This window comes from Heliangelus exortis, chromosome 4, assembly GCF_036169615.1.
Source record: "Heliangelus exortis chromosome 4, bHelExo1.hap1, whole genome shotgun sequence".
Classification (NCBI taxonomy): domain Eukaryota; kingdom Metazoa; phylum Chordata; class Aves; order Apodiformes; family Trochilidae; genus Heliangelus; species Heliangelus exortis.
This window is the reverse complement of record NC_092425.1, coordinates 16,186,843-16,214,615: the sequence shown is the minus strand read 5'-3', so window position 1 is coordinate 16,214,615 and position 27,773 is coordinate 16,186,843. Positions and strand designations below refer to the sequence as shown.

The following is a 27,773-nucleotide window of genomic DNA, read 5'->3' as shown; positions in this document are numbered from 1 at the left end:
GGACAGATATACTAAAGATGGGTCTTTTTTTTCTTTTTTTAAATGCTTTGTATCTTATTTTCAGAAAATGGTTGTCTCTACATTGTGATGGATTACTGTGAAGGAGGAGACCTATTTAAAAAAATAAATGCCCAGAAAGGAATCTTATTCTCTGAAGATCAGGTAACAGTAAGCTGCTGCTGCAGTGTTTTGTTGCATTATAGTTTTTCATGAATTTTAAATTATTTTGATTCAGTTTGGTAGATAGTTGCTTAACCTAAAAGGAGTTTCTCAGATTGTGATTCTTGTTGCTGTCAGTTACACTATTATCTGCAAAGAGAAGAAGAAGAAAAAAGAAAATGTAGCTGGAAATCCAGGGTTATGTTACTTGGGATTTTGTCTGTATGTCTAAGATGCTTTAAAAATAGCTGGTTCTCTTGCAAAGTAAACAAAATCTGAGAAGTGAAAAATACTGCAAGACAACATGATTATTTTGAAGCATTTGAAATTGTTGTGTGTTGGGTTTTTGTTAAAAGATGTAACAGCACAGGGTTTTTGGTTTGTAATGCTGGTTTTAATTTGTTGAAGGACAAAATAACATACTTTGTAACTATAATAATAGGAAATACAACAAACTGAAGTTTACCTAATTTGAAAGTTTTGTTTTCCATTAGAAAAAAAAAATAACATTGGAAGTATACCATCAGATTTTCTTTTTCTGTGATGCTGATTATAAAGCTATTTGTACTGTGGGAGAATCTGGAAAAAATGAGAGGCCTTTATATGCTGATTTAATTAAAATAGATTCTGTAGGATTCATTTTTTATTAGAACTGGCATATATATTCTTGTGTATCAATTGCTCCTGTGCTTTCATGTCTGTACCAATTAGGATCTCAATTTACCCATGGTTAGAAAGGGTTAGTAGTGTATTAGGTCTGTTTGTGTTATTTTAGAATAGGGTAATCATAAAACTTTTGGAATATAATTTGTAAAACTTAGAATTTTTCTAATTTAAGGTCTCTAGTAAAAGAAAAATTTACAATGGAAAAGTGAAAATTGCACCTTGCATTATGCTGTAATTTTGACGTGTACGTACATCTAAGTTGGGGATGTAAAACAACTATTCACATGGAAAAGTTCTTGCCATTAGTCCTTTTTTAAATTGTGTTTTTACAAATCTACAAAAAAAAAAAAAGGATTTTGTTGGCCTGTTTGTAGTCTTCTAGTTGTAGGTTGTTATGTTGCTGTTCATATTTAAATCTGCTTTGTACTTTTTTAAGGCAATAGACATAAAATTACAGGGTGGTAAAATAGTTTTTTTCTTTAAATATCAGTATGGCTTCTTAGCACTGTTGTTTAATGACTACAAGATGACTTGTATTGATTACAGCTAAAATGCAATCTTTAAGATGCCAGTTCCATGTCTTAAACATTTTAGATAATCAAATTCATATTACATACTTTTGTTAGCTTTATAATACATAATGAAACTAGTAGTCTCAGGCTCAATATCTATTTTGAGTCACAGGTGTCTTTCATCAAAAAGTTGGCATTATAGTGGCAGTACTGTTACATTTTTAATTATTCTATAGTATAAATGAAAACAGATTTGTGGGAAGAGTGAAATCTTGTGTTATAGTTATAAAATTGATAATATTTTAGTTATGTAAGTGGATATTATTTCATTTTATGCTATTTCAGATTAAAAAATTCTCATGTTGAGTTTTCTTTTATATGTAGATTCTGGATTGGTTTGTACAAATCTGTTTAGCACTAAAACACATACATGATCGAAAAATCTTGCATCGGGACATAAAGTCACAGGTATGTAGGTAATTAATTTTAAACTAAATTTACTATCAAAGTAAATACTTGCTAGTACAAGTTGGCAAAATATGGAAAATGGTCTTTTTGTGTAAATACTTAAAGTACTGGGAACGCTTTTTTTCTTCAGAATTGTTACAAAGAGGTTTATATGATATTTGCACAAACAGATGAGGCTGTCGGGGAATCTACTCGAGTAATACTTGTATATTATTAATATGTGGAACCAGAAAATATAATATTTTATAATGTGTAATAGTGTTTAATTTTGATGAAATGTGACTGAAATCTGCTGTCTTATAGTAGTTAATAACAGTACTGCTAGTGACTTCAGAGTGACAGAATGGTAGAAATCTTTATGCTTCACAAAAACATATTGAGAACAAAAAGTGTGCAGTTCTGTGGATGTTTTAATTAACAGACTTCTTAAAATTTCTATATCAAGAATATATTTTTAACGAAAGATGGAACAATACAGCTGGGAGATTTTGGAATCGCCAGAGTCCTTAACAGGTAACTTGCTTTTGCTGCTGTTTTCTCTGTCTCAATCTAAATCTCTTTAATCTTCTAAAATGGAATCTGTACACATAATGTTAGTTTATTAGTTAATATTCATTCTTATTTTTTCCTTAGTACCGCTGAGTTGGCTCGCACTTGCATAGGAACACCATACTATTTGTCACCTGAAATATGTCAGAACAAACCCTACAACAATAAAAGGTACAAATAAGCATTTTATTAAACAGTTCTGGTAGGGAGGAGAAAATGAGTTCTTAAGAAATCCAAAGGTGTTGTACCACATGATTAACTGGTATTGGTTCATCGCTGACCAAGGAAGGCACTGAGTCTCGCTGTGTAAGTGGGGCCTTTGTAGGTCTCTGCGGTACAAAGTCATATGATGCAGAGATTATTTAGCTTAGTGCTCCAAGTCCTAGATCTGTCTGTGTTCTTAGTTATGGCTCTGCTTTTGTCTATCTAGACAGTAGTTGTACTGCCTTAATTTTTGCAGTATGAATGTGAAAATGTGTTGAGGATGAAGTCACATAGTAACCGGATTCTCTAAGCACATGCATAGGTAGGTGGCTCAGCTTGCTTCAGATCACAAAGTCATACAGATACTTTGCTTGTACATTTGCTGACCTTGTAGTAGCCTGTATCTGGTAACAGCATCCCTAATGTAATTAATGCAGTCATTATCAAGTTAGTTTTATGCTTCACTGAGCTCTGCATCCATTGCTGCTCTGAGTGCCTTATACAAATTTAATTTGATTTCTTAAAAGACCAAAATTGAAAATTCTTTCAATTCCTTGTCCTTCATTTTCTCTTACATGGGACTTACCGTCCAATGTTATTTTCACCAAATTCTGTAATGCTCTAATGAGTGAGGGTAAGGTCACTGTTGAACTCAGTAAATTGACTTGAAAAATTGTAGTGACTGAACTGGATGGTGATTTTAGTTTGGCTTTTTCTGTTGTTGTTGTTGTTCAATTCAAAGACCTCAAGCATATAGTATATAAGAGAAAAAAAAGCCTTTGTATTTTAGTCTAATTCCTCTGACTGGTGTGGTTCAGGTGAAAACATCTAAATAAAGTCTTGAGCCCAAATAAACCCATCTGATTTTCAGATTGGCCTTATTTTTGGTTGTTGAATTTTTTTTTTTCTTGGGGTTTTGTAGGATGCAAGGTACAAGGGAGCTTGTACATTGTCAAAATACAGCCTTTAATTTTCAAGGATAGAGTTCACAGACATACCAAACTAACTGGCAATGTTACACCTAGAACTAATACTTTCATATTTTCTCTTTGATACAGTGATATCTGGGCCCTTGGTTGTGTTCTGTATGAAATGTGCACCCTTAAACATGCGGTGAGTAGAAACATCTTGTTTCTTTAAAAGAATAGTGATTTCAAACAGGCATTTTCCTGATGTTGTGCAAATGTGTTTCAGTTGATGAAAAGCTTTTGTGGTGTCTGTTTAAAATTACTTTCAATGTTTTAATCTCTTTGCATACTGATCAACATTTCCCATCTCTTTTGGTTCATGCCAATCTCTCCAGAAACCTTAGAACTGTATGTTTTGTTTTCAGTGAAGGTTTTTAAGGAACTATGTAATGTGAAAAAAATTGTTAGGTGCTATAACAAATGGTACTGTGAAAAGTGTTTTTCCAAACACTAGATGTTTTCATTGAAAGTGTGAACTTGGACTGTCAGCTTTTGTGCTGATGGATTAATTCATTTGATTTTCAACCAGAAATAGTTTTTACACAAAACTCTGAAGATTAAAGGAGTAGATTTTTTGTGTGTGTGTTGTTTTGCATAATACATCTTTATCATCAACTTTCCAGTTATGAAAGGAAGAAGAAACATTTTTTCTGTCCTGTTTTGGTTGTGGATTTTTTGGTGGTGGTGTTTTTTGTTTGTTTTTTTCCCCAATAGCTCTTTTTATGAAAAGAAAAAAAAAAAAAAGATGAAAACATGAAAATCATAAGAAAAAGTTAAAGGGATAAGAATTTCATAACAAGCTTTTGTCATTTCTTATTGCTTGGTTGTTTCTGAGGCAGCAATGCTGACAATGTTCCTTTCTGAGAGGTGATGAGAATAGGTCTTTTTTCTGTGATATGGACTGTTACCTTTTAATTGTACAAAGGAATTGAAATGGTGTGCTCTGCTTCCTGGCATTAAGCCAAAGTGTAAGCATTCTTTTGGATTTTACACTGAATGGGTGTAAATGCTTTACATTCTTTCATTTGAAATGTGGTTTCACTAAAAAGGACAGATGGTTGAAAGTGTTTGGAGAGGAGATCAAGCATATAGTTTTATAATTATTTTATCCTTAATTACATATCATTGTCAATCCAGATCTGGAGGGAAATAATTATTTGTTAGCAAAATTAATATCTCTCTAGTATGAAATGTCTGTATTTTGATGTACTTATAACCAGAATACTTGGCAGCAAAATATTTTAAACTGCTGATGTAGACTGTTGATGGCTGTGAAAATTTCTTTCATATGTTGGGGCAAGGAAATGTGTGTTGGTTTTTTTGTTGTTCTCTTCATCTTTATCTGTGATTCTATATTACATGGGGACAAACAGTAGTATTAAGTATCTGTTTTCTTTCTTATTGATACAGTTTGAAGCTGGTAACATGAAAAACTTGGTACTAAAGATAATCTCTGGACCTTTTCCTCCTGTTTCTATGCATTACTCCTATGACCTACGTAATCTGCTATCACAGTTATTCAAAAGAAATCCTAGGAATAGACCATCAGTAAACTCCATATTGGAGAAAAACTTTATAGCCAAAAGGGTTGAAAAATTTCTCACACCGCAGGTATGTAGTTTTAATTCTAATTTTGGTAAAAACATCACAGGGTGTTACTTTTTATTCGGATGTTAATATACGACATGAGAAATCTGAGTGATGGTATTTCCTATAGCTTTTTTAGAGGGACTTTCATTTAAGGAAAACTGAGTTTTACAATGAGGTGTTGATAGTTTCCACTAAGAAAACTTAATTGGCATTTTCTTAAGTGTGTTATTTTGAGTGGTTTTCTATGTAGTGAGGAATTAGGAGTGAGGTGTTGATATGTTTAGGTACAGATTTTTTCATGAAGTTGTGATGTCAGTGACTTCTTCATTCATGCTTTATCATCATTTCTTCAACCCATTTTTTACTTGGAATTTGTAATGGCTTGACAGCAAGCTCTGTGAAATATTGCTAAGTAAGCTAATCTTTAAATTTCTTGATGTTTTAATGTATCTCACGTATATAACCTCAAAGAAGTTGCTCACTCTTCTGTTTAGAATCTGTTTGTGTCATTTGACATCTATACATGTCTTTTGAATACAAATCTAATCAAAGGAGATGAAGAATGACAAGTGAATTGAAGTAGTTATATGAGATAAATAAATACAGATAGAGAAAGAACACGGAGGAAATGAATGAAAAAGGACACCTCACTAGGTATAAAGAATTCTAATGGATTCTAGCCCACAACTAAAGAAAATTCCCAAGAAGGCCATATATAACAGGAATTTCAATTGTATATGAACTATACATTTAACTAGTAAGAGTTTAGATCAAGTCTAAATTAAAATTCTAAGGTCTTTACAGATAAGTTTGCTCTAACTTTTACAGCAATAATAGTTTGACCTAATTTTATTTCCATTAGCTAGAATGGATATGAAATTTTTATTTGGACAAAGTACTATAATTAGTAATAGACTACTACCAGATGATGGTACTGTTTGAATCCTTGCACAGATTTTGCCAACTTAATCAGTAACGTGTTTGAGTTGCTACCGAATCTTAACAAAAAAGCCCTGCACCCAGGAAGCACCTTTTACGGAATGTATCAATCACTGGTACATTTGTCTTCATTTGTGACACAGCTGTAATGCCTATTTTCTTTCAATTTCATTCATGGCTTAATGCTGTTTTCCTCTGCTTTCCCTAGTCTAAGCTTAGGAGATCATCCATAGTTGACATCTTCAGCAAGCTGTAACTATTTCTGAAAAACTGCTCTTAAATGACAGAATCTATCTTCTAGTTTTATATAAATTCTTATTTAATTTTCATAGTAACTAAGTTACAGGAAAGAGTGGATTTAAATTGGCATAAATTTTAAATATAGGGCTTTTTGAAAGCTAGAAGCATTGTGTTTCTTTTCTGTAAGTAGCTGTGTAATTACAGAAGCATCACACTTCAGTTTTTACATCTTTCCACCCAAATTAAAGCCATGTCACTGAAATACCATTGGTATGGGATTGTTCTCATGAGTGGCTTCTTGCTTAGGGAATCTTTTGATGACAGACTGTACAGGTTAAAAAGTTTCTCTGCCATCATGTGCAGAGTCCTAAGTTCTGCACTTAGGTTTGTGTTTCCTCAGCATTCATTGCAACTGACTGGTGGCATTTAAGCAAAAAAAAATTCTGTGCCTAGGTCAAGATTCTAAAAAGACTGTTCTTTAACTGTGCAGTGCAACTATTCAGTTAACATTGCTGTTAATTTTTGTCAGATTGTTACATAACACATTCCTGGCATGCTCCCTCTCTAGAAAGGGGGTCTGTAGTATGGTCATTATCTGCCTGTACATAAGTCTACCTAGGTTGTTAAAAACACCTTTGCAGTTCCCATCCTTTGCATATTCTGCATTGGTAGCACCAGCAATCTTGAGGTTGTAAGTTTTTATAATCAGTAAGGCAGGTTTACTACTTTTTGCAGAAAGCGTGAACATTTTTTATTCTAAACCTTCCACCTTGTATTCAGTTGTACCCCACTTATTATATTGAGATTATAATTTGCTGTCCTTATGTGTTTCTCTGCCTTCTCTGCAAAATCACATGTGATATTCCACACCCATTGCTTTACAGCTCAGCCATATCTTTATAGACTGAAGAGCAAGCTTGTTTATTTTTTTCACTGAGGCTTCTCTACACTTCTAACTATCCTTGCTGTTCATGTTTAAACCTCTTATTTCTGCTACATGTTTTTGAGGTGTTGGGTTCAAAAATTCTTACAGTATTCAATATGATGTGAGATGACGTCCAATTCATGTTTCAGTGCTTTTTGTCTAGACTCCAGTTTTTCTATACTACTAAGGCTTTTTTTTTTTTTTTTTTTTAACATTTTACTGTGCTAATTTGATACGCTTGATAGCACAATGTGTATGTTGTTCCTAGATATCCATATATGTAGTCATCTTCCCATTTTGAAAAGGATCGAGCAACTGAAAACAGCAAACATTTCTAAAGGACTATTTTTTGACATAAGCTGTCAGAGAATTTTAAGTGAAATTTGGACATTATACAGAAATCTAAAAGGAACTTGGCATAAAACTGTTCATGCTCACATTAGCTTTCTTTTAGATTGTTAGCTGTGTCATAAATTGGGTAACGTACAGTCAGACTAAATATTTTAATTTTTTTTTTAGTTACTTGAATAATTATGCCAACAGTACTTGAAAATGCTGAATCCAGCTTCATAGTAATGTTAGTGACACTAAATTGAATCTGTAAAGTTGAGTATTCATTTAGATTTAAGTTACAGTAAATCAGTATATACTATTAGTTAGATTAGTTAGATGCTTACTGGAAGTGACATACTTCTGATTTTTTTTTTTTTTAGCTTATTGCAGAAGAATTTAATCACAAAATCTTCCAGAAGTTTGGATCACATGCTGCACCAGGTAAGTGTTTTTCCTTTTAGCTCTGGCAATATCATACATGTATGATTTTTTTGTTAGTTTTTGTATATTCTTATACTTGCCTCTAGAAGTTTCAGGAAAAAAAAGAGAGGGAAGCAATTTTCCCTTATGCCCCAGGGAGCTGGGTGCAAGTTGAGTACAAGTGATGCAAGTGTAAACTAGCATCCTGTAAAATTTTAGGTGTTCTTTTTCCTCTCACAGTACACTACACTTCTAAAATGTAAGGAGATTCTGAAGGCTGCAGGTATATGTTATTTCTTTTTCCCATACTAATGACATGTGAGTAAGGAGAGGCACCACTTCTTGTAATAATATCGGAGGTTTTGTTAAAGATTCCAGATTAAGCCCTGACTTCAGCCCAAAGTAGTAGAAATTCTATTCCTGGTGGCAAGGTAGATTGTGATTCACTTTTTCAAGATGATCTTCCTTCATTTTCCTACATTATTTTACATTTCCCCCCCCCTACAGTTTCTTGCCTTTTCTTTTTTTATTTCCTTGTAATTACCTTGAAGCTGTGGCAAGTGCTTTAGTGTCTTTGGATAGCATTATGTGTTCCACTGCTGTCCAGCTATTCTGTAGTAACAGAGCCCTGCTAGCACAGAATCAAATCCACAATGCTGGCATATTTTCAGAAACTCTGTAGGGAAAGCAATATCCCTGAAGGCCAGTGAAGCTCTTCAGGACTCATCTTCTGCTGTCATTAGTGTTGCAGGTTGTAGTCTGGTGTTAGTTGAGGGAGGCCTGTGTCTCCATTCTGCTAGGATAACCTTTCCCTATATCTGTGATGTAGTGAAATGAGGCAACCAGGTGGCACTAATTGCCAGGTAGTGGGCATGAGCTTGTGTTAAGCCCACCTGTGCCTGATGAGGGCATGAGCAGGATTAGGGGGCCAATAAAGCTCACACTTGGGGAAGCCAGGGGGCTGGTTTAGCTGCTTTTACTGCTTCTGAGGGCACCGCGCTAACCTGATTGTGCCACTGGAGCTTTGTCTCAGCACCGCGCTAACTTGGTTGCGCCACTAGAGCTCTTCACCAGTAGCGTGAGGCTTGAACCCGCAGCCCCAGCGTTGCTCGGGTTTGCTGTATGAGCGCGCTAGCTGGCTGCACCACTCAGGTGTGAGCTTTATTGGCCCCCTAATCCTGCTCATGTGCAGTAGGGGCCCGCCCTAATCAGGCACAGGTGGGCTTAACACAAGCTCATGCCCACTACCTGGCAATTAGTGCCACCTGGTTGCCTCATTTCACTACCCTGTGACAACTGGATAATAAACCGTGGCAGCTGAAATAAGCTTCAGTTCTCTTCTTTAAAGGGAAATGTTGAGAGTGAAAGGCTAAGGGATTGTGTTCTGCTGTGTGTTACCAAGCTTGAAAATTAGATTAACTGTTTTGGACAACTGGAGATATGGCATCTATGCAGCATCTCCTGTGAATGAAATGCTAGCAGTTTACTTGTTTCCCTCCAGCTTTGCTTTTCTAAAACCTTAGGAAAGGGAAATAACGTATACTGGCTAGCCTGTAGCTGTAAACCAGGTTTGGTTGTTGTTTATTGTTTGCTTAGCAAAAGGACCAGCTCAAGAACAAATACTGGCTTCAGTTGTACCAGCTCAGAAAATTACCAAACCTGCTGCAAAATATGGAGTGCCTTTAGGGATCAGGAAGTCTAGTGATGCACCTAAAAAGCCAAATGAGAAGAAGCTATTGGCTAAATCTAGACAGGTAAGAAACTAAGTTACTTAAATGGAGCTCTTTTACTCATGATTATTTAAATGTTATGAAAATACTATGCATTCCTTTTCAAAATGCCTTTTAGGTGGACTCATGCTTCTGCAGAGAAAGTAGGAAGAGTTTAAATGCTGGGCTTGTTTAATTATTGATTTTGTTTGTTTGTTTATTTAGTTGGTTTTAATATAATGATTTTCAGACACTGCTACTTTAGGTTTGGTTTTTAATTCCACTGCTGAATTAGATGTGCTTTCCATGTTTTTAGTTCCTTTGTTGGTGTTGACCACTGAGTCTGTCATTAGCCAGTAGTCACTGTTAGTAGTGGCTGCTGACAGTGACTATTGGAGTGCTTTCTCCTCTTCCACTGGTAACAAGGACTATGGTTGGTGGCCTAAGGAAAACCTAACAAATCTGTTCTTCAAATGAAATTGAATCTTAATAGAATCTTAGTATCTATCTTAATAGCAAGAGATTGTAATGCAGAATCATATTGCCAGAGAAGAAACACGAAAACAAAACATTTAAAAGTTACTACCTTCAACTTTCAAGACAGAGCTTTTAGTAGAGGATTAAAAAATCCAGCAGTGTTTTCCCCTACATCTTAGCAGTGCTTTTCATTTAAAACCTCCTTAGTAATTTATTTTTTTAAAACCCATTTTGCACCTACTAAGTAGTGGATTCAAGATACAAATTTTTTTTCTGATTAGAATTTTCCTCTCATTCTGGCATCGTGCTATCTAATTTGAGGTTTCATCTTTTACCCAGGCCTTTCCATCTCCAATGAAGAAAACTAATCCAGGAGAAAAAAGGAGGAAAATGTTTGAGGTATCATGAAATCATCTCTTGATTTTCAAACTAAGCGAAAGCTAAGTGCGGAGCAAGAATGAAAATATAAGACCTTCAAACTTTTCCTCATCTTTTTTTCTAAACATTATGGAACAATGATTTTTTAAAAAAATTTCTGTTAATCTTCATGGACATGCAGCAGCAGTTGGAGCACTGACCTATATTGACAGAGACTTGACAGAATAATGTCTCAGTAATAAAGACAAAATTTTATGCTTATTTTTCAGGAACCTTCAAAAAAGAAAAGGTTAGAATTGCCTGAAAAAGAAAAACGCCAGAGAGATCAGGTAGACAAGATTCTTGAGAGTTTTTTTCCACCCATCATAATTTTAGTGAAATATCTTGTGGTGTAGTGTGTTATATGTTGCATAAGAATATGGAGTAGTTAAATTTCTCGATTGCTGAACATGCTTAATCCTTATACATTGCAGATCAGTTTACTGAAGGCAGATGAAATGAGAAGATTGGAAAAAGAAAGGGTAAAATATGTTCAAAATATCCTGATAGTGAAGCTTGACATTGATTTAGTGATTCCTTGAATTATGTTTTCCTGTATTGTTTTCTCCTTCAGATGGAACGAATAAACAGAGCCAGGGAACAAGGATGGAGGAATGTGCTTGGTTCAGGTGGAAGTGGTGATGTTAAGGTTGGCAGCAGATGCCGAAATGTGGTGTAGTCCCTCCTGCCTTTCATTGTCTGGCATGGTCTTCTCTTTTCAGAAAGATCTGCTCTTGGAGGTCTACTCTTGGGGCTGCCTATTATTAATCTCTGATTCATTTAAGAGAAACTGTATAACAGACTCTCTTCCCTGGCTTTTTGGAGATCATGCGCAATTTTTGGTTTTAGCACTTCCTAAGTTTCTGAATCTCTTCTCTTTCTGCCAGTAATGTTTTTTTCATGCACCACTATTTTTTTTTCCACTCCTCCTTTTGCTACTTTTGCTGTGCTGAATCTTTGCATGAGCAGCTTCTTTCACTGTCAAGTTTGTTCTTGAATTCTTTTGTTGAAATTTTTTTCAAGGTTCTCATATTATGACAATCAACCTCATCCCCAGTATTAAATGCCTGCTTCTAAGCATACTTTGATCATTAGAAACATAAAAGATAATGCTTGTACGTACTGATAAGTTGTTCAGGAGAGGGGTGAACAATGCTGAGTAAAATTATTTTTTTTCTGAAAGCCATAAATTCTTAGCCATTCACATCTTTAGATAATTTGATTACATACTTTGATCCGATTTCTGTGATGGTTTCTTTTTGTCTGTATGCTTGAGTTTCATGGAAACATAACAGCTCTGGGCACTAGTCTTATGAAGTTATTTGGAAGTCTAGCTACTTTATTCACATAAAGCTAGTGCAGGAACTTAAGTATTGCTGTGGTGTAAATCTATTTGACAGTACACAATGGATTAAAACACAGCTATCTGTTGTGACTGTAGTGAGTCTTACAAAAATACTTGGCCTAGACATGTTTAGTATTGTTTTTGTATATAACATCTCACTGAGCAGTAATGTCAAAGTGAATAGAGGTTTTCTTTTCTGTTTCTTCTACAAGAATATAAGGAATACACAAGTGCTTGACCAGGTTTCAGTAGCTGCTTATTAAGTATTATTTCAAAAAAGGTAAAATTTTTATCTGTGCCATGCAAGTAAATATTAAAGCAAATTTAAGCATACCAGACTTAATAAATTACCAGGTGCTGATTTAGTGGAAAAGCCAAAAAATGTCACTTGGTTCCTTTGCAGTCCTCTTTCTGACAGTGAAACTGGTAGGCACCAATACAAGCTTCAATACAAAAGGAAACAGCAACAATTTCACATTTGTTTCAGAACTATATGTATTCCAGAAAACAGTCATATTTCTGATTAACTTTTTGAATTTTATTGCAAGGTCCTTAGATACTGCAAAACACATAAGATGTTCTAGCTACAGCTGCATCATTGCCAATATTCTTAGTTACCTATGAAAACAGGTTCAGAGGCTGTGTATATTTTCAGTTAGGGTCAGTAGTGTAAAATGTCATGGCAAACATGCTTTTTAAAATCCATTGAAATGTGTTCAGATTGGATAGTTTAGTGGAAAGCTTATTCCAGGTTGCCAAGTTCTTATCACTCTAGGTTTCCACATGCTATCACATAGTATTCTTTTCTCCAAAATTAAAACAGTGTTTCCAGCAACTCCCTGATGTCAGATATGTCAAATATGCTCATAGATTGAGATAAAACCAATTTAATAATTTAAATAAAATTAAGATAGCAATAATAGTAGTAATAATAGAATACACAAATTAATTATTCACAATGCAGCTACTCACCACCTGCCAACCAATGCCTAGCCTGACCCTGGCTATCAGTATGAGAGGAGAGAAAATCCTGAAACAGCAATCCTGAAAGAGAGAGGGAGAACTTCCCTGACAGCCCTCATTTGTGTGATGAGCATGACATTGTATGATACTTCATTGACTAATTCGGGTCGTTTTCTCTGGCTATGCTTCCCCCAGCTTCATGTCCATCTGCACACTAGCAAGACATGGGAAGTTGAAAAGTCCTTGATTTCTTGGCAGCAACCAAAACCATCAGTTAAATTATCAACATTTTCCTCATATGAAATCCTGGATATACTGCAAAACACAGCACTAATCCAAAACGCCTAGCTACTAAGAAGAGTTAGCTCTATCCCAGCTCTAAACTGGGATATCTTGTATAGTGAATTATTTTTATTCAGATGGACAGCATACCTGCATATTCATGTGAATGCCTGGAGAAATCTTTCCATTAATTTTCTGTCATATGGATTATGGGGAGTTATTGGTGGGTGTTGAGCAACTGAAACTCAGAATGTGAACTAAATTCCATTGTCAAATATAATCTGTTCCAGAACTTCTAACTAGGCAATCTTAAACCTGTTACATCTGCACTTACCTATTTGAATTTATTTTAAATATTTAAGACTCTGGAAGGAACATTGATTCTACTGTTAAAACAAATTCCATGGATTCATTACCGTGGGCTATTTCTTCCACCAGGTTTAAAGGGAACTTTTTTTTTTTTTTGCATGTGCTGACAACCTTAACCTTGTTTTGCCAGTTTTACATTTTTTGCATCCATTCTTGACTACTGCTGTACACAGCTGCTTGCAACATTATTTTTTTTTTTTTCACGTGAAGGTTCTGTAGGAATTCTGATTATTTGAGAATGACAGAATTTGCATAAAGCAGTAGCTTGTGGTAGATGCTAAAGCATCTCCTTTCTAGTGATGAAAATGAATGGGTAGCATTCATTTGGGTTGGTAGCAATGGCGATTCTCAGATAAATCTGCACTTAAACCCATTCAGCAACCTTATAAATGTTCTTAGCTGTGTCCAGCTTCATGAAAAAATGGGTATTTGGCTACAAATCACTCACTAGTACTTCAGCTAGTACTGCAATCACTTTTAGCTGTTGTGCTAAAGCTTTAATTTTCGTCATGTAGAACATGCATTTCCAATTACATTTCAGTGGACTTGTTACCAGTAGTTTCCAAAATGTGTGACAGATGTCCTATGTGTAACCAGACTATTGTCTGTGGGAAGTAAAACGCCTTGTTATTTTGGAGTGCTTACAGAAAAGTTTTTAATTTAGCTATCTTGTTGTTTGTAAAAATAGGGACACACTAGGAATAAAACTAGGACCAATTCAGAATTGTTGCAGGGCGTATTAATATTTTTATTCTGCTTAAGAAGTAAAAATTGGAAGGGCTGTTAAGACTAGTATCTGAGATTTCCACCCTACCCCTTCTGATTTCCAGGCACCACATTATGGCGGTAGAGGTGGTGTTGGTCCTTCTCCTGTGTCTTCCAGAGGACAGTATGAGCACTATCATGCTATTTTTGACCAGATGCAACAGCAAAAGGAAAACATAAGAGTAGCTGAAGAGAGGGAAGCCAAATGGAGGGTGAAAGTACAAGGTCGAGAAGTTGTTGAAAGGTATGGTTACATTCCAGTAGAAGTTGTGTGTGGTCTGCTTTAGATTAAAGTAATGAAAGTTAATGTACATATTTATCTACAGAGGAATTCCACCTGGAATACGTCCAGGAGTTCCTAAGGGGCCTGCAGGTCATCACCATTTACCTGATGCTGGTGCAGTTAGGAAAAAAATGAAAAGATTGAAGGAGGTGTCTAAACAAGCCTATGCAAACAGGTTGGACTATGATAATCCATAAATCTGTCCCTATGTGTTAGATTCTTGTTCTGTGTCTTGTTTCATTTGGTAGTTGGACATATTTCAAAATCACTTTATCTGTTGGTACTGTGCTGTCTGTTTGTGTGTTAGTCCCTCACAGACCACAATTCTTCTAGAACCAATTGAAACCTTGGCTTCCCCAATAGTGGAAAAATGTATTTCTAACAACTGTAAACTAGATTTCAGCCAAAATTCTTGGCTTACTGCAGTTGCAGATGACATTATAAACCTCCTCCTTTATTTTTTTCATGGTTCCACTTTTTATTTTCCCTGCCAAGATGCTTCCTTCTCCTATCATTTAATTCTGACTTTCAAAATCTGAAGCAATAACATTGCATGTTTAACACTGATGTTGCAACTATGTAATCTACAAAGTGTCTTTTAATTTCCTTACAGTGCTTTGGGCTTTTGAGTGGAAAATTCCTTCTCTTTGGTACAACCCAGTACTGTAAGGTGTATTTTCCTAGCTGATGTATTTGCAAATTTCCATCCTCCTCTATTTAGTGCAAAGCACTAAGTGTCACAATCTTGCCTTCGTTAGGAAACACTGTTTGCCTCCCACATATGACAATTTTAAATGACACTTTATTACACCTGGGTAAACTGTTTTAAAGGGGTTCAAATTGAAAGGAATTATAGTAGAGGGATTCAAATTATGAATCACGTGAAGATTGTGAAGACAAAGCAATTCAGTATTTTTCAAATACATGGTTTTAGAAACACTCAGTGAAAACACTGTTCAGAAGTTTCAAAATAGGTAGAGATACCTGTTTTTTCTATTGATAAACTGTGTTGTCTTTAGCACTAAACTAGGGTGCTGTTTCTTAGCATTTAAAATCTCATAAGTATTTGTACTTTATTATCTAGATGCAATTTTATTATCATAGCAGGTCTAGCAATATTTCTCTTCACCTTATTCTTTTAGCTGGTGGTGAAATAAAAAGATAAGTGTTCAGGATGCTTAGCTCAAAAATTTAATAAATTCCAACTTTCTTGAAGGTACATAATTTATAGCATATGTTGAAGAAGTTGAGAAATTTTCAATTTGCAAGGTTTCTGGTTACACTACCACAGCTAATGTAAAGCTAAGTATATTCAGAATCAGCAAACTTTAAAAATTGTCTGTTGGAAATGCAGCCCAGGAAAAATGTAGTTAAAATAGTTTAGCAAAGTGAGTCACTCAGAGTAGGGAAAACCAGTTTCATAAGATTTAGTAGAAATAAATGTTTCCTGTGAATTTGGTTTGGGATAAATAGGTTTGCATTTTTTTGTTTGTTTTTTTCCTTGGAAAGCACCTTTGCTTCAACACCAACTTAGTTCATACGTAATTAACAGTAAAAATAATGCAGTGAGTCAAAATATTTGTTTCTTTATCGGTGCTCCTGTGTGAATCACCTTGCCTTTTCAGAGCAGCTACAGTATTTTGTTGTGTCAAAGTAGTGTTATTTCTATCTTTCTCTTAATGTATTGTAGCATATGGAGATATTTCCTTCCCTTGTTGCTTGGGGTGGGGCTGAGCAGAGAGAAATTCCAGGTGCAATGGTGTTTAATTAGTGCGCTACTTCATTTTTTAATTAATAGCAATAGTTCCTGTACTGCAAAATTTTTCTTTCTTTTACTGTCTCAACCTGAAGAGCTATTGCTATCATCTTGTTCCAATGTCTTCCTGGGTGTTGAACCCTCAATACTCCCCAGCCAAGCCTGCCTACAAGAACCTTAGAAAGGGGATTGCTTCATCACTCTTCCATTAGTTAGAATATTTTGCACCATTTCTCAGCGGCATCTTGGGTTTTTTTCTTTGGTTTGGCTTGGATTTTTTGTTTTGTTTTAACAGAAAGCTTCCTATGTGTCTACTTCTAACCAATTTGTCAGAAACTCATTTCTCTACAAAACTACCATATGTATGTACTAGGAGACTTGCCACATGCTCAGTTGCAGTAACTTGAGCACAGCACTTTGAGAATTAGTAGCACTGTACTAATTGTTTAAGTGGTAAAAGCTCTTACTCCACACATAGCTCAATCTTGCTGTGTTATTGGCCTTACTGACTGGCTCATTCAATGAGTTTTTCACATTTCTCTTGGGAAGCCTTGAGGGAATCTTCTTTTTCCCAAATTACAACAATGATGAAACATTTTCATAAATAATCTCGCAAAGATCGTGTTTTGACGTTAATTTTTTTTTTGTTTTGATGACCAGGATCTGGAAGTACAACATGGTATTTTGTTCTGAATTTTTTTTTTCCGAGCATTCTTTTGACTCAGTTGAACCTAATTTTCTCCATTTTGTGCAAGTCTTGTATTTTTGTCTAGTAAAAGCCATTTTTTGAAGATGCCTTACTCATAGAAAGTTACATTTTTGTGTGTGTGCCCTAGTTAGAATAAATGTAGGGGGAGAGGAGCGTTGAGTTATATTTCAGAGAATTTAATCTTGGTGTGTGTTGAATTTACTCAGGCAAAAAGGATGGATATCTGCAGATAGAGCAAAGCAAGTTGAAGAATTTTGGCAACGAAAGAGAGAAGCCATGGAAAACAAAGCACGAGCTGAGGGACACATGGTATGAAATCCAGTCTTCCTATGTTTATTCCTGCTTCAGCATGCCTTATGAATCATCATAACTGTGAAATAAGGACTAAATATTTTCCTTAAGCATTAAAAAAAAAAAAAAAAAAAAAGAGAAAAAAGAGAATGAGAGGTAGGTTTTTGTGTTTTGTTATTACAGGTAAGGTAATAACCTGTCAAGGTTGATGTTTCTAAGACTTCTATTCTTTAGGTATTAACTAGTGGGCTGTGTCACAAAGGGTTCTTTTTTCTTTATGCTTGCGGTTCCAAATTCAATATTCCTTTAGGAAGTTTGTTTTTCAGTAAAGTAATCTTGGAAATCACTGGTTTGCATTAGGACTTAGTGTGTGTGAACTGTGTGTTCTTGTAATGTGGAGAGTCTGGGTTTTTTGAGTGCTTCTCCACACTGATCATATACAACTAAGTTACAAAATCACAGTAAACTACTGAAACTGATTACTAAACTGACTGTGCTGGCATTGCAGTAAGGTAAGACTAATTGCATATTTACAATTTAAAACCATGGTTCTGTTTTTTTAAAAACCCCAAGATGAGCAAATAGTTGTGACAAAAATGACAAATTCTTAAGATTTTCTCATCTGAGACAATCTCTTAGTAGTACCTGCTTCCATTTTTTTGTCTGTTGGCCTTAATGTACATGTATGAGATCAGTTATTGCAAGGAACCCAAGTATGCAAGTCAGTGTATTCAACTGAGCCCAAATGTTTTATTCTTAACTGTCTGCCATTGATAGCAGAAGTTCTCAGTAACTTCCTTTTATTTATGCAGGAAAATAATTCAACTAGCTGACAGTGGTTCTCACGTAGGAATGGGTCTATTGTCCAGGCCATGATGATCTGAGAGGATGAATCAGTAGGAATCTAATATATAGCTCTTAATAATATAGAGACTTGTAAATCAAATTACTTGGGCTAATTTACCCAGCTGTTAGTTGTCAATTTTTATTTTTAAGTGGCAGTTTTAACATTTGACTCAGTAGTTGACTTGAGTAGATACTTCCAGTAATCTCTAGGATGCTGGCCTAATTTTCTCTTTACAGTAGCTGTGTGGCAGTGCAAAACATTTGAGTCCTAGTCTTTGAAAAATTTAAAATAGGCAGATGAGTAAAATTTAACAATGTACACAAAGACAATCAGCTCTCAAAAATCTTGCTTCCAGTTTTTTCCTTGTTCAAGACCAGTGATATAAATCTCCATCAGTTTCAAAATACCTAAACTAACTTGAATGCTAGTATGAAAAACAGTGAGAGGGATAGAATAGTGCTGGTTAGCTTTTGTAAAGCTCATGAAATGGGCAAAAAAAAAGCTAAAATAAAACCAATTATTTTCTGAAAAGGTGAAAATGGAAAATACTCCTTTCCATTTTTTATGATTTAATGCTTAAGCTGAAACCAGAATTCCTGGAGTCCTCATAAATGCATGCTACTTCTTATCCACAGGATGGGTCCTTAAATCAGTTCTCTGATCCCCCAGTCATTAAACCACAGAAATGCAGAAATGTGCTGTTCCCTTGAGGTACTTGTTTTTTGCTCTGAGACAGTATTTAGCCAGAATATTTGGATTCAGTCCTTTCTATCTAGCACTTAAATGGATTATTTACTTACTGATGGTTCTCTACACATGGGCTTGTCAAAGCCAAAAGCCTGGTATTTTAAAGGCAGAATGTCCGTGTAACTATTGCATGTATGCTTACTATTTTTATTGTACTTTGAGTTAACAAATCAAGATATTTTTTTACCTGTTCAGCAGGGGCTTATGGTATACATAAGCAAAATAATTTAAATATTTTGGATTTTAATCCAAGCAGGAACCCTGGGGTAAAATGATTCTTGTAATGCTTGTATTGGACTTCCTTAAAGGTTGAATACTTCTGGTGAGTCCATACACTGTTAATGCATATGTATTGGGCATTTAACAAAGCCCAATTATTGTTAAACAAATCTATAAAATATTTGAGTATTTTATAGCCTTATGAGTTTCCTACTTGTATATTTTTTTAAAAAGTCATCATTGTGGAAAAAACTTAACCAAAGAACATAGAAACATTCCACTTTTATTTTAGGCTTGGCTCAACAATGGCAGAAATACCAACACTGTGCTACAATTTGTGTATAATGCAGGTGCAGAAAAACTCATGCCCGTCAGAATTTAGGCTTTCTAACATAAGAGAAGATCAGAATTACAGGGAGAAGAAATTATATTCTTAGAGCTCTAATCTCTATCTTTGGCCACGGAGAATTTTTAGTTACTACTCTCATATGTTTCGTGTAAGAGAAAAGGGGTTATCAGTTAACAACTGTAAATCATAGATGGATTTGGTTTCTTATAAGTGAGCAGTTATTGGATAAAGCAGATAATTTTACTGCCCCAGCTACTTTAAATTTGATACCATTAAATGGCAAACAGGGTACACTGCAAAGCGTGGCAGATACCTATGGAGCCAGGTCCATTTCTGCAAGAGGAAGGAAATCCAGAAACAAGGAGGAAGAGGTATGCTTGCCACATGCTTGCCACTTTGCTCATCACACGGTTTTGACTTCGACTGTGTCCAGTTTTCCTGCATGGTTCATCTGTGTAACGAAACAAAAGAACTCCATAAATTCCTAGGAAATCATTTACTTATAAAGTTCTAGAGCTTGAGTGTGTTTGTTGTGGTGTTGAGGGTTTTATTTTTTAAATAATCAGAATAATAGTTGTCTACATCAGTTTGTCTCAGAGAGGTTCTTTAATGTGTGTACATATAGATATGACTCTGCATGTCTTAATCCTGTTGTGATAAATATACCCATTTCTAGCCTTCAATAATATAAAATGTAATGATAGCTTAATACTGGGAAACATAGATTCCAGTTTTCTGTATTTTTATGAGATGAGAATTTTTCTGGAGATAAGTAAATATGGTGATAGCAATAGTCGGGTGGGGGCTTCACACTTTTTTTTTTTTTTTTTTTTTTTTTTTTGTCGAATCACATGTATTTTAAGTTAGCCATAGTGGATATAAGTTTCAGTGTAAACTTATTTCCTTGCTTTACTTTAGGAATATTTAGCACGATTAAGACAGATCCGGCTACAAAACTTTAATGAGCGTCAACAGATTAGAGCAAAACTTCGTGGAGAAAAGGTTGGTTTGAAGAGTAACATTAATACTTATAATCTTAATATGGAAACTGGCTATGGATGTACTATTTCACAGCTGCAGGAATACTTCTGTCATAGGCAGTTTTCTGAATAGACTTATATTTTTGACATTTAATTTTGTTGCAGTTTGTGTACTTCCATCTCTTCTTCCACAATATACAAAATCTGTTTGTTATTTCAGTGCTGGGGTGCAGCTTCAGTGCCTGTACACTAATAATGTGTTAAAAACATAAGATTACATCAGAATTTGACACTTTAACTTCTCACCCAGCACTAGCATATTTATATCTATTTGGTTTTAGTTACAGGAAATTTTCCAGTGCTCACTTCATTACATATGAAGTGATTCTTTTCATATGTTCTATAGGTGTGTTTTAAAGTTTGGAATGCCTGGCCTGAGCTCAATTTAATCAAAACACATTTTCTCAAACATTGCTTTTCCAAGATATGTTTATCATGCAAGAAAAACAAAATAATATATTAACAAAGAACATGCAGATTGAAAGCTTTTTAAGGTTTCAGATGAATAATCCAAGACACCCTTGGAAGCAATCCTTTTACTGTTTAAAAATATTTTCATTTGAGAGGCAATCTATGTAGTAAATATGGTCTAGACTCAGTTTCCATTTTTTCATTAAAATACTGTGTGATCTTGTACTCATGCCAATTCTTCCCCTTCCTGTCCATTTGTTATTAAAACAAAGGAGCCACATTCAGTCCTTTGTTTGAGGTGCAAAACTTTTTTAGTGCACTGAAGAGGAACCCTAGCCCCTTTAAATCTAAAGTGAGTGATCCAGAGCAGAAGTTAATTTCTACCTGAGAAGACTATTCAAACCTTATAAGATGTGCTAATGGCTAAGTCTGTTACAGGACTAAAGTGAGCCATTCTATAAAGTTAACTTTAAAGAGCATGAGGAAAATCAAGGTCTTCTGAATCCATGAAGTTACTGTAAAGACTGATCAGTGAAGTTGTGAAGTTTATCACTAGCAGTAGCTCACATGAATTGTTAAGTTGATGCACCATAAGCCCATGCTGTCTTAATTTCATTTGTCACTGATTTCTCTCCTAACTCTGTCTCTCCTGCTTTTTTGGACAAGCTTCAAAGCTCTTACATTGGAACTAGTCATCTCCCTACACATCTGTTTGAAGTCTTACTGTGTCTCCTGTGTACCCTTAGAATACTGACAGTGCTAACAAGTTCAGTAGAGAGCCATTGCTGTACTGCACTGTTTCTTTAGGGTTTTTTTTCACTTAGCAGCTGCAGCACTTCCTCTCAAAATTAGGAACACCCCAACTCTGCCTCCTGTGTAGTTGACTGCAGAGGTAAAGGTACTTTCCAGAAAACTTTACTCTGGAGGCCAAAGCTGCTTGTGCTAGTAAAATCAAACAAAGGTGCTGTTATTGTGACCATGACATTTTTGTGTATGGGTTCTTGGGCGTATTAGGAACCTATCTTTCTTTGCCAGTGGTTGTACCTTACCTGGGGTAGTGTTGTATGCCACAGAAGGTATGTCACCTCCAGAGGAACAGAGAATAGATTAATATCTTCCCAGAAAGTAGACCTAAACAAATTTTCAGAATTTGGAGTCTCAGGTATAATAGTTTTTTTCCTTGATGACCTGTGTGAACACAAACTTTAGTGTGGAGGCTCACAACTAGAGTAATACCATGTCAGACCAAATCATGTCACAGATAACTTTATTTCTTTCTGTTGATGAACAATTTTATATCTAACATTACTGCATAGTATCCTATTTTATACACAATACATCAGAGAATCACAGAGTGGCTAGGATTGGAAGGGACCTTTTTAAAGATCATCTAGTTCCAACCCTCCTGCTTGGGCAGGGACACCTTCCACTAGATCAGGTTGCTCAAGGCCCCATCCAGCCTGGCCTTGAACACTTCCAGGGTATATATGCATTCATTCTTTTGCCTGTTAAGAGTACCAGGTTTCTATCTCCAGTGTTCTTTTTAGTCATCTTTTTTCTCCTGCTAGCTGACTGAAGCCAAGGTGGCATGACAATTTTTACTTTAAAATTTACCAAAGACTCTTGCTTTGTTTTGCCTCATTATTTCTAATAATGCTCTTCTCCTTATAGTGTAAGAAGCCTACAAAATAGGCCTTCTAAATAGTTTATTTTAAATAAAAGATCTGCACAAGTTGATCATGACCAGCAAAAAGCTCCTGTCAGAACTTTTTTTTTTGCATAGTTCTATCAGTCTGTTCTGTAAGTAGGAATATGCAGGAACCAATGAAAGAAATAATAGAGATTGAAAATAGAGATTTCAGGGGTAGACTTTATCTGTTCTTACTTGGTACTATTTCTCACCTTCACCCATTCCACCTTTGGAGCACATACAGTGGAAGAAACAGGAATTCTAGAGCATCAAACCTTTCTTGTGTACCTTACTGGCAGAGCATGCACCAGTAATGGGGGGTGGCAGGTGAGAGCCCAGCATCATTAGGTTACTTCCCTTGCATCAGGAGGAACATAACTTTTTTCATGGTTTGTAAAAACTTTGTATCTTTTAAAACCAAACATACCCCCCTCAAATTACACACACACCCCCAGAATCTCAAAGATTCTGTGTAAGTAGGTTATATTTAATTGGGAGTTACGTAGTGAAATTATGAACTGTGTTAGTTATACAGTCAGAGCAATCTGAGTAAGATACACTTGCATCACTCAGCTTTTAAATATATGAATTCATTACAATACTCTGAGGACTCTTACTTTTCAGAATGAAGCTGCCAGTTCTGATGGACAAGAATCAAGCGAGGAAGCTGAACTAAAACGCAAAAAGATAGAAGTGCAGAAGGTAATTGTGGGGAGGAAGGGGATAAAAATGTTTTCAAATCTATTTCATATCTCCTGAAGTATTATGTTTCATTTTGTTATCAAGAATTTCTTCATACCTACATTACAAGTAGTTTTTATTTTAACTGTATTGAGTTAAGATCTCTGTTCAACTGTTTTATCTCCATACTTTAAAATATGTTGTGTTTAAAATAGCATAGCAAGCCAAGGATTTTTCCAGTCCCTGACTCTGAGATTTTTCTCTAGGTTGGCTTTAATCCTAAAGGCAGTTTGACATAACTAAAATAGGGTTTCAATAAAGAAAGGGAAAGGAAGATGTATCTTAAGTAACAACTTTATTTTAGTTAAAAGAATAAAAGAGAGTAAAACTCCTTAGCTGTGTTGGTATGATCTACATGTGGATTGGAAGGTGAGATATATATCACTGTACAAAGTGATAAAGTACATTTAACTCAAATGTGTTTCACAGAAATCCAGTGTTTGAATGGAACTTTATATACCCTGTGGTGTTCTTACATCAGTATTTCTACCATATGGTACAAAGCAAATATTACTCTATCTAGCCTGACTTTTTTCCCCTGTCATCTGCAAAGAGCAATGTAGAAACAAGCTAACCTTATGCCTGAACTTAAAACCAGAGGTGAAACAGCAACCGAAGCTTTTTGAGTTTGTGTTAAGTATGTCAAGTTTTAAACTGATTATCTATTATTTTATGATTAATGCATTTAACTTCTAAAATAATTATAGCTAGAGATTTTAATTTCAAAATACTCCCTTGAAGATAACTATGTACTCTAATATTATAACCATACAATGCAAGAATTGTAATTAAATTTTGAGGAATTGTAATTATTTCAACATAGAACAGTTGTTCTACTTTTGTGGTGATTTTTGATTATCGGTGGAGCCCTCCCTTGACAGTCTATACAGTAGTAATTGAGAAAAAGTGAGATAATGTAATCCAAGAATGTTTTTTAAGTGTTCCACAGAATGGGGTACTAACTTTTTTCATGATTTTAAGTTGGGTTTTTTTGCTTGTTGGTTTACTACAGGCCCAAGCAAATGCACGAGCTGCAGTTCTGAAAGAGCAATTAGAACAAAAGAGAAAGGAAGCATATGAAAGAGAGAAAAGAGCCTGGGAAGAACATGTAAGAAAACCAATCTGTTACATGCAGTCAGAGTACAGAGTGCTGTATCTTTGTGTAAATAAAAGCTTATAATATGTGATTTTTTAAAAGCATAGAATATGTTTGTCTTCTGAAACTGAGGGAGAGCACCTGCCAGTGAGAATTCTCTCATTGGAAACCTAATCTTAGCTATACTTAAATGTAGAATTTGGTTCAAGAATTTAAGAACATCAAACTACCTAAGAATCATTAAGATTACCTTAATGGTCTGGAACTTACAAAAGTGACTTAATCTTCTCATGTTTCTATGCGTTGTGGAGTGACAGGTCTAGCTACAAGGAAGAGGATGTTTTGAAACTGATAAACTTAAAATTGTTTACATGTGCAGTTGACTGTTGTCTTTTGTATGAAAATGTGTGGCATTGGTGTCCTTTTTTCTAAGGTTTATATGAGCCTATTACATAATACTGTGTTTAATTTGCAAAATCTTGAATTTAATTTTTACGTGGGCATGTAGTTACAGGATGAGAGGTAGCAGTTTTAAACTGAGGGTAGATGAGATATTAGATGATTAGACATTAGAAAGGAATTCTTTCTTGTGAGGGTGGTGAGACAGTAGAACGTTGCTCGGGGAAAGCTGTGGATGCCCTCTCCCTGGAGGTGTTCAAGGCCAGCTTGGATGGGGCCCTGACAAACTTGGTCTAGCAGGAGGTGTCCCTGTCCGTGCCACAGGGGTGGAACTAGATTATCTTAAAGGTTCCTTTCCAACACAAACCATTCTGTGATTCTAAGGTATTGTTTGTCTGGGTTTTTTTTCTTTTCCTATACAGCTAATAGCTAAAGGGGTAAAGAATCCTAATGTGCCTTTTCACGTGGGAGCTACAGAACACAGTCCTGTGCATGGACAACAGGACCTTGGAACAGCTCTTCCTAAGCCACGACTTCCAGAGAAGCCTGGTACTCCAGTCATCTCCATGACTTCTGCCTTGAAAGAAGTGGGTGTGGTATGTACTTTTTTTAAGATGGTAAAATTAATGAAAAAAAAACACAACTGATTTGAAAAAAATTTTAGAAGAATGTGTAAATTAAGTAGAAAACATCTTTAAGGATGCCTGTTGCTTCTAATTAGGGAAAGGAAAAAAAAAACCTAAAATAAAACCAAAATTGGAAGCTGTTGAAATATATTTGTACACTGAAACTCAAATTCAATCAGTTTTGAGCAAAGTGGCTTATTTATGATGAACCCTAGGCTGCAATTTCCATTTTCATCAAGGTAGTCATGATTAGTGGAATAAGAAATGAATTAACCAGCATTTTCATCAGCCTCTTAAAGAGGGGAATTAAGGAGTTTGTAACCTGTGAAGTGAGGACATAAATTTTGAGTTAAAGGACTACTTTGATATCTAGAACTATAATTCTGATTTTCAGTGAGACTGAGGTATGACCTGGTTTTAACAGAATATGAAGTTTAAGAGACTTGAATCTGATGGTGTCATCTCTTCTTGTTGTCTAGAATAGTATTAGAGATTCTCTAGCTTCTATGTTCTTGTGGTCTTGGGTCCTAATAATTATAAATGATTGCACATTTCTCTCAACTACCACCATTTGATTTAAGTACCAGTTGTGAAACTGAGCATTCAAGGGAATTTTTGTATAATTTGAGGTTTTAACACAATAATTTGAATGCTAATTTTTTTTTTTTTTTTTTTTTAACCTAAGCTGTTTGTGGATTTCGGTGTGGGATTATGTACTGTATACAGCCCTGAAGGCTGTATCTATGGGCATATACTGAAAGTTAATTCTAAATAGTGTATAGAGAAGGGAATACAATAAAAGATGTTAGTTGATAGCTGGAAAAAGAACTAATATTTTCACAAATTCTTAAGGAGTTAACACATTTTTTTTCCATGTGGGTAATTTGTCTTACAGTAATAGATGATGGTGACCATAACTGATTAAAAATGAGCACACAGAGGAATTGTACAATACAAGTCTTGTACACAAAGATTATAAGTTCTCTGTATTTGTCTTCAATTTTCAGTTTTATTACTTTGCATATTTAGTATTTTACAATTTTGAGCAGTAAATATGCTTCCTAAATGAAATTCATATTGGTTGTGTTTGGAAGCCTGGTAGGTCTCAGGCCACTGTAGACATTCCTTCCATAATTGAGGCACATTAAAAGCAATACAGAATGTTTTTCTGAAAAATGCAGTGCATAATGGAATATTTGTCTTTAGTTTAGTGTAACTGTGGATCTGCATAGTCTCAATTGACTTAATCTGGACAGGCTATCTGAAATGTTTCCAGATATCAAGGAACTACTGTTTTCTTATTCTTTACCAACCTGTCATTATGCATGCTGTAAGCCCTTCTTTTTTGTACAGGTGCTCCTTGACTCTGTCTTTGCACTTTTTTTTTTTTTTTCTTTTACAGAATTATTTGTGTATGCTGTTGGAATTTGATGGCATTTTGCTGTAGAGGTCTTATCTGGCTTTATCTTTAAATGTTTTGTGCTCTGAACTTGTCTGCTTGAACCGAATGATTCATTTGCTCACCACTTTCAGATAGTGAGTGGTTCAAATATGAAAGCTACCCTTGAAAATTCTCTCTTTGCAAAGTCCCATAAAAACAGAAGTATCATACGTTCTTTTTAAATCTGTGTAGAGTTGTCAATGAAAATATTTTAGAGGTATTTTTCACTATAACCTCTACTAATATTATCAAAATTATTTTTTTTTCGGACATATTCTTCTACACTGTTTATCATGCTTCTTGGACTTTAAGGATGAAAATGTAACTACTGGAATCCAGGAAGCTGAGGAGGAAGCTAAAAAGCCAGATTTTGCAATGCAAGTATGTCAGATCGGGTTTAGTTTGTTCTAGTTTTCTTTGCCTTTTAAGAGGGGAATTATTTTAACTTATATGTATGTTTCAGAATAAACGAGAAATACTGAGAAGATTAAATCAAAATCTTAAATCTCAGGAAGACGAGAAAGGAAAAAAGGATTGTAAAAATATCTCCGAATCATCTGGGTCTGAAGATGGTAAGGAACAACAAAAGGGTGACCATCCACTTCTAGGGGATCGCAAAAAATGGGAATCTGCGGCAGCAGAGTTGGTAGTTCCTCTAGCTCAGTTATCAATGGAAGATTCTCTCTCCAGAACAGATGGTAAGTAATTTTTTGTCAACATGATATTAGTAAATCAGTTCACCAAGTGTAGTGTCTGTTTTTATAAAGCAAGTACTCTGTATTACTATCGTCTTGTTATCTGTCATTTCATTAGTGTGTCATCTGATTC

At 35.1% G+C, this 27,773-nt stretch overlaps 1 protein-coding gene across 15 annotated transcripts in view; it reads left to right on the top strand.

The window, feature by feature from the left end:
* The window catches only part of NEK1 (NIMA related kinase 1), a 44,949-nt gene that overhangs the window by 5,372 nt on the left and 11,804 nt on the right, over positions 1-27,773 (top strand). For 2 of the 15 annotated variants that reach the window (XM_071743147.1, XM_071743152.1), the window contains exons 4-25: positions 65-162; positions 1,722-1,805; positions 2,251-2,318; positions 2,439-2,525; positions 3,617-3,671; positions 4,937-5,137; positions 7,934-7,994; positions 9,570-9,727; positions 10,499-10,558; positions 10,807-10,866; positions 11,011-11,058; positions 11,151-11,225; positions 14,366-14,544; positions 14,627-14,758; positions 17,255-17,357; positions 19,789-19,872; positions 20,420-20,503; positions 23,267-23,344; positions 24,396-24,491; positions 25,301-25,474; positions 27,258-27,326; positions 27,409-27,643. In XM_071743147.1, the coding sequence (XP_071599248.1) occupies positions 65-162; positions 1,722-1,805; positions 2,251-2,318; positions 2,439-2,525; positions 3,617-3,671; positions 4,937-5,137; positions 7,934-7,994; positions 9,570-9,727; positions 10,499-10,558; positions 10,807-10,866; positions 11,011-11,058; positions 11,151-11,225; positions 14,366-14,544; positions 14,627-14,758; positions 17,255-17,357; positions 19,789-19,872; positions 20,420-20,503; positions 23,267-23,344; positions 24,396-24,491; positions 25,301-25,474; positions 27,258-27,326; positions 27,409-27,643 (2,289 nt within the window). Of the gene's footprint in view, positions 1-64; positions 163-1,721; positions 1,806-2,250; positions 2,319-2,438; positions 2,526-3,616; positions 3,672-4,936; positions 5,138-7,933; positions 7,995-9,569; positions 9,728-10,498; positions 10,559-10,806; positions 10,867-11,010; positions 11,059-11,150; positions 11,226-14,365; positions 14,545-14,626; positions 14,759-17,254; positions 17,358-18,821; positions 18,898-19,788; positions 19,877-20,419; positions 20,504-23,266; positions 23,345-24,395; positions 24,492-25,300; positions 25,475-27,257; positions 27,327-27,408; positions 27,644-27,773 lie in introns of those variants that run through there. The other 13 variants (XM_071743155.1, XM_071743149.1, XM_071743157.1 and 10 more) reach the window with 11 other exon arrangements.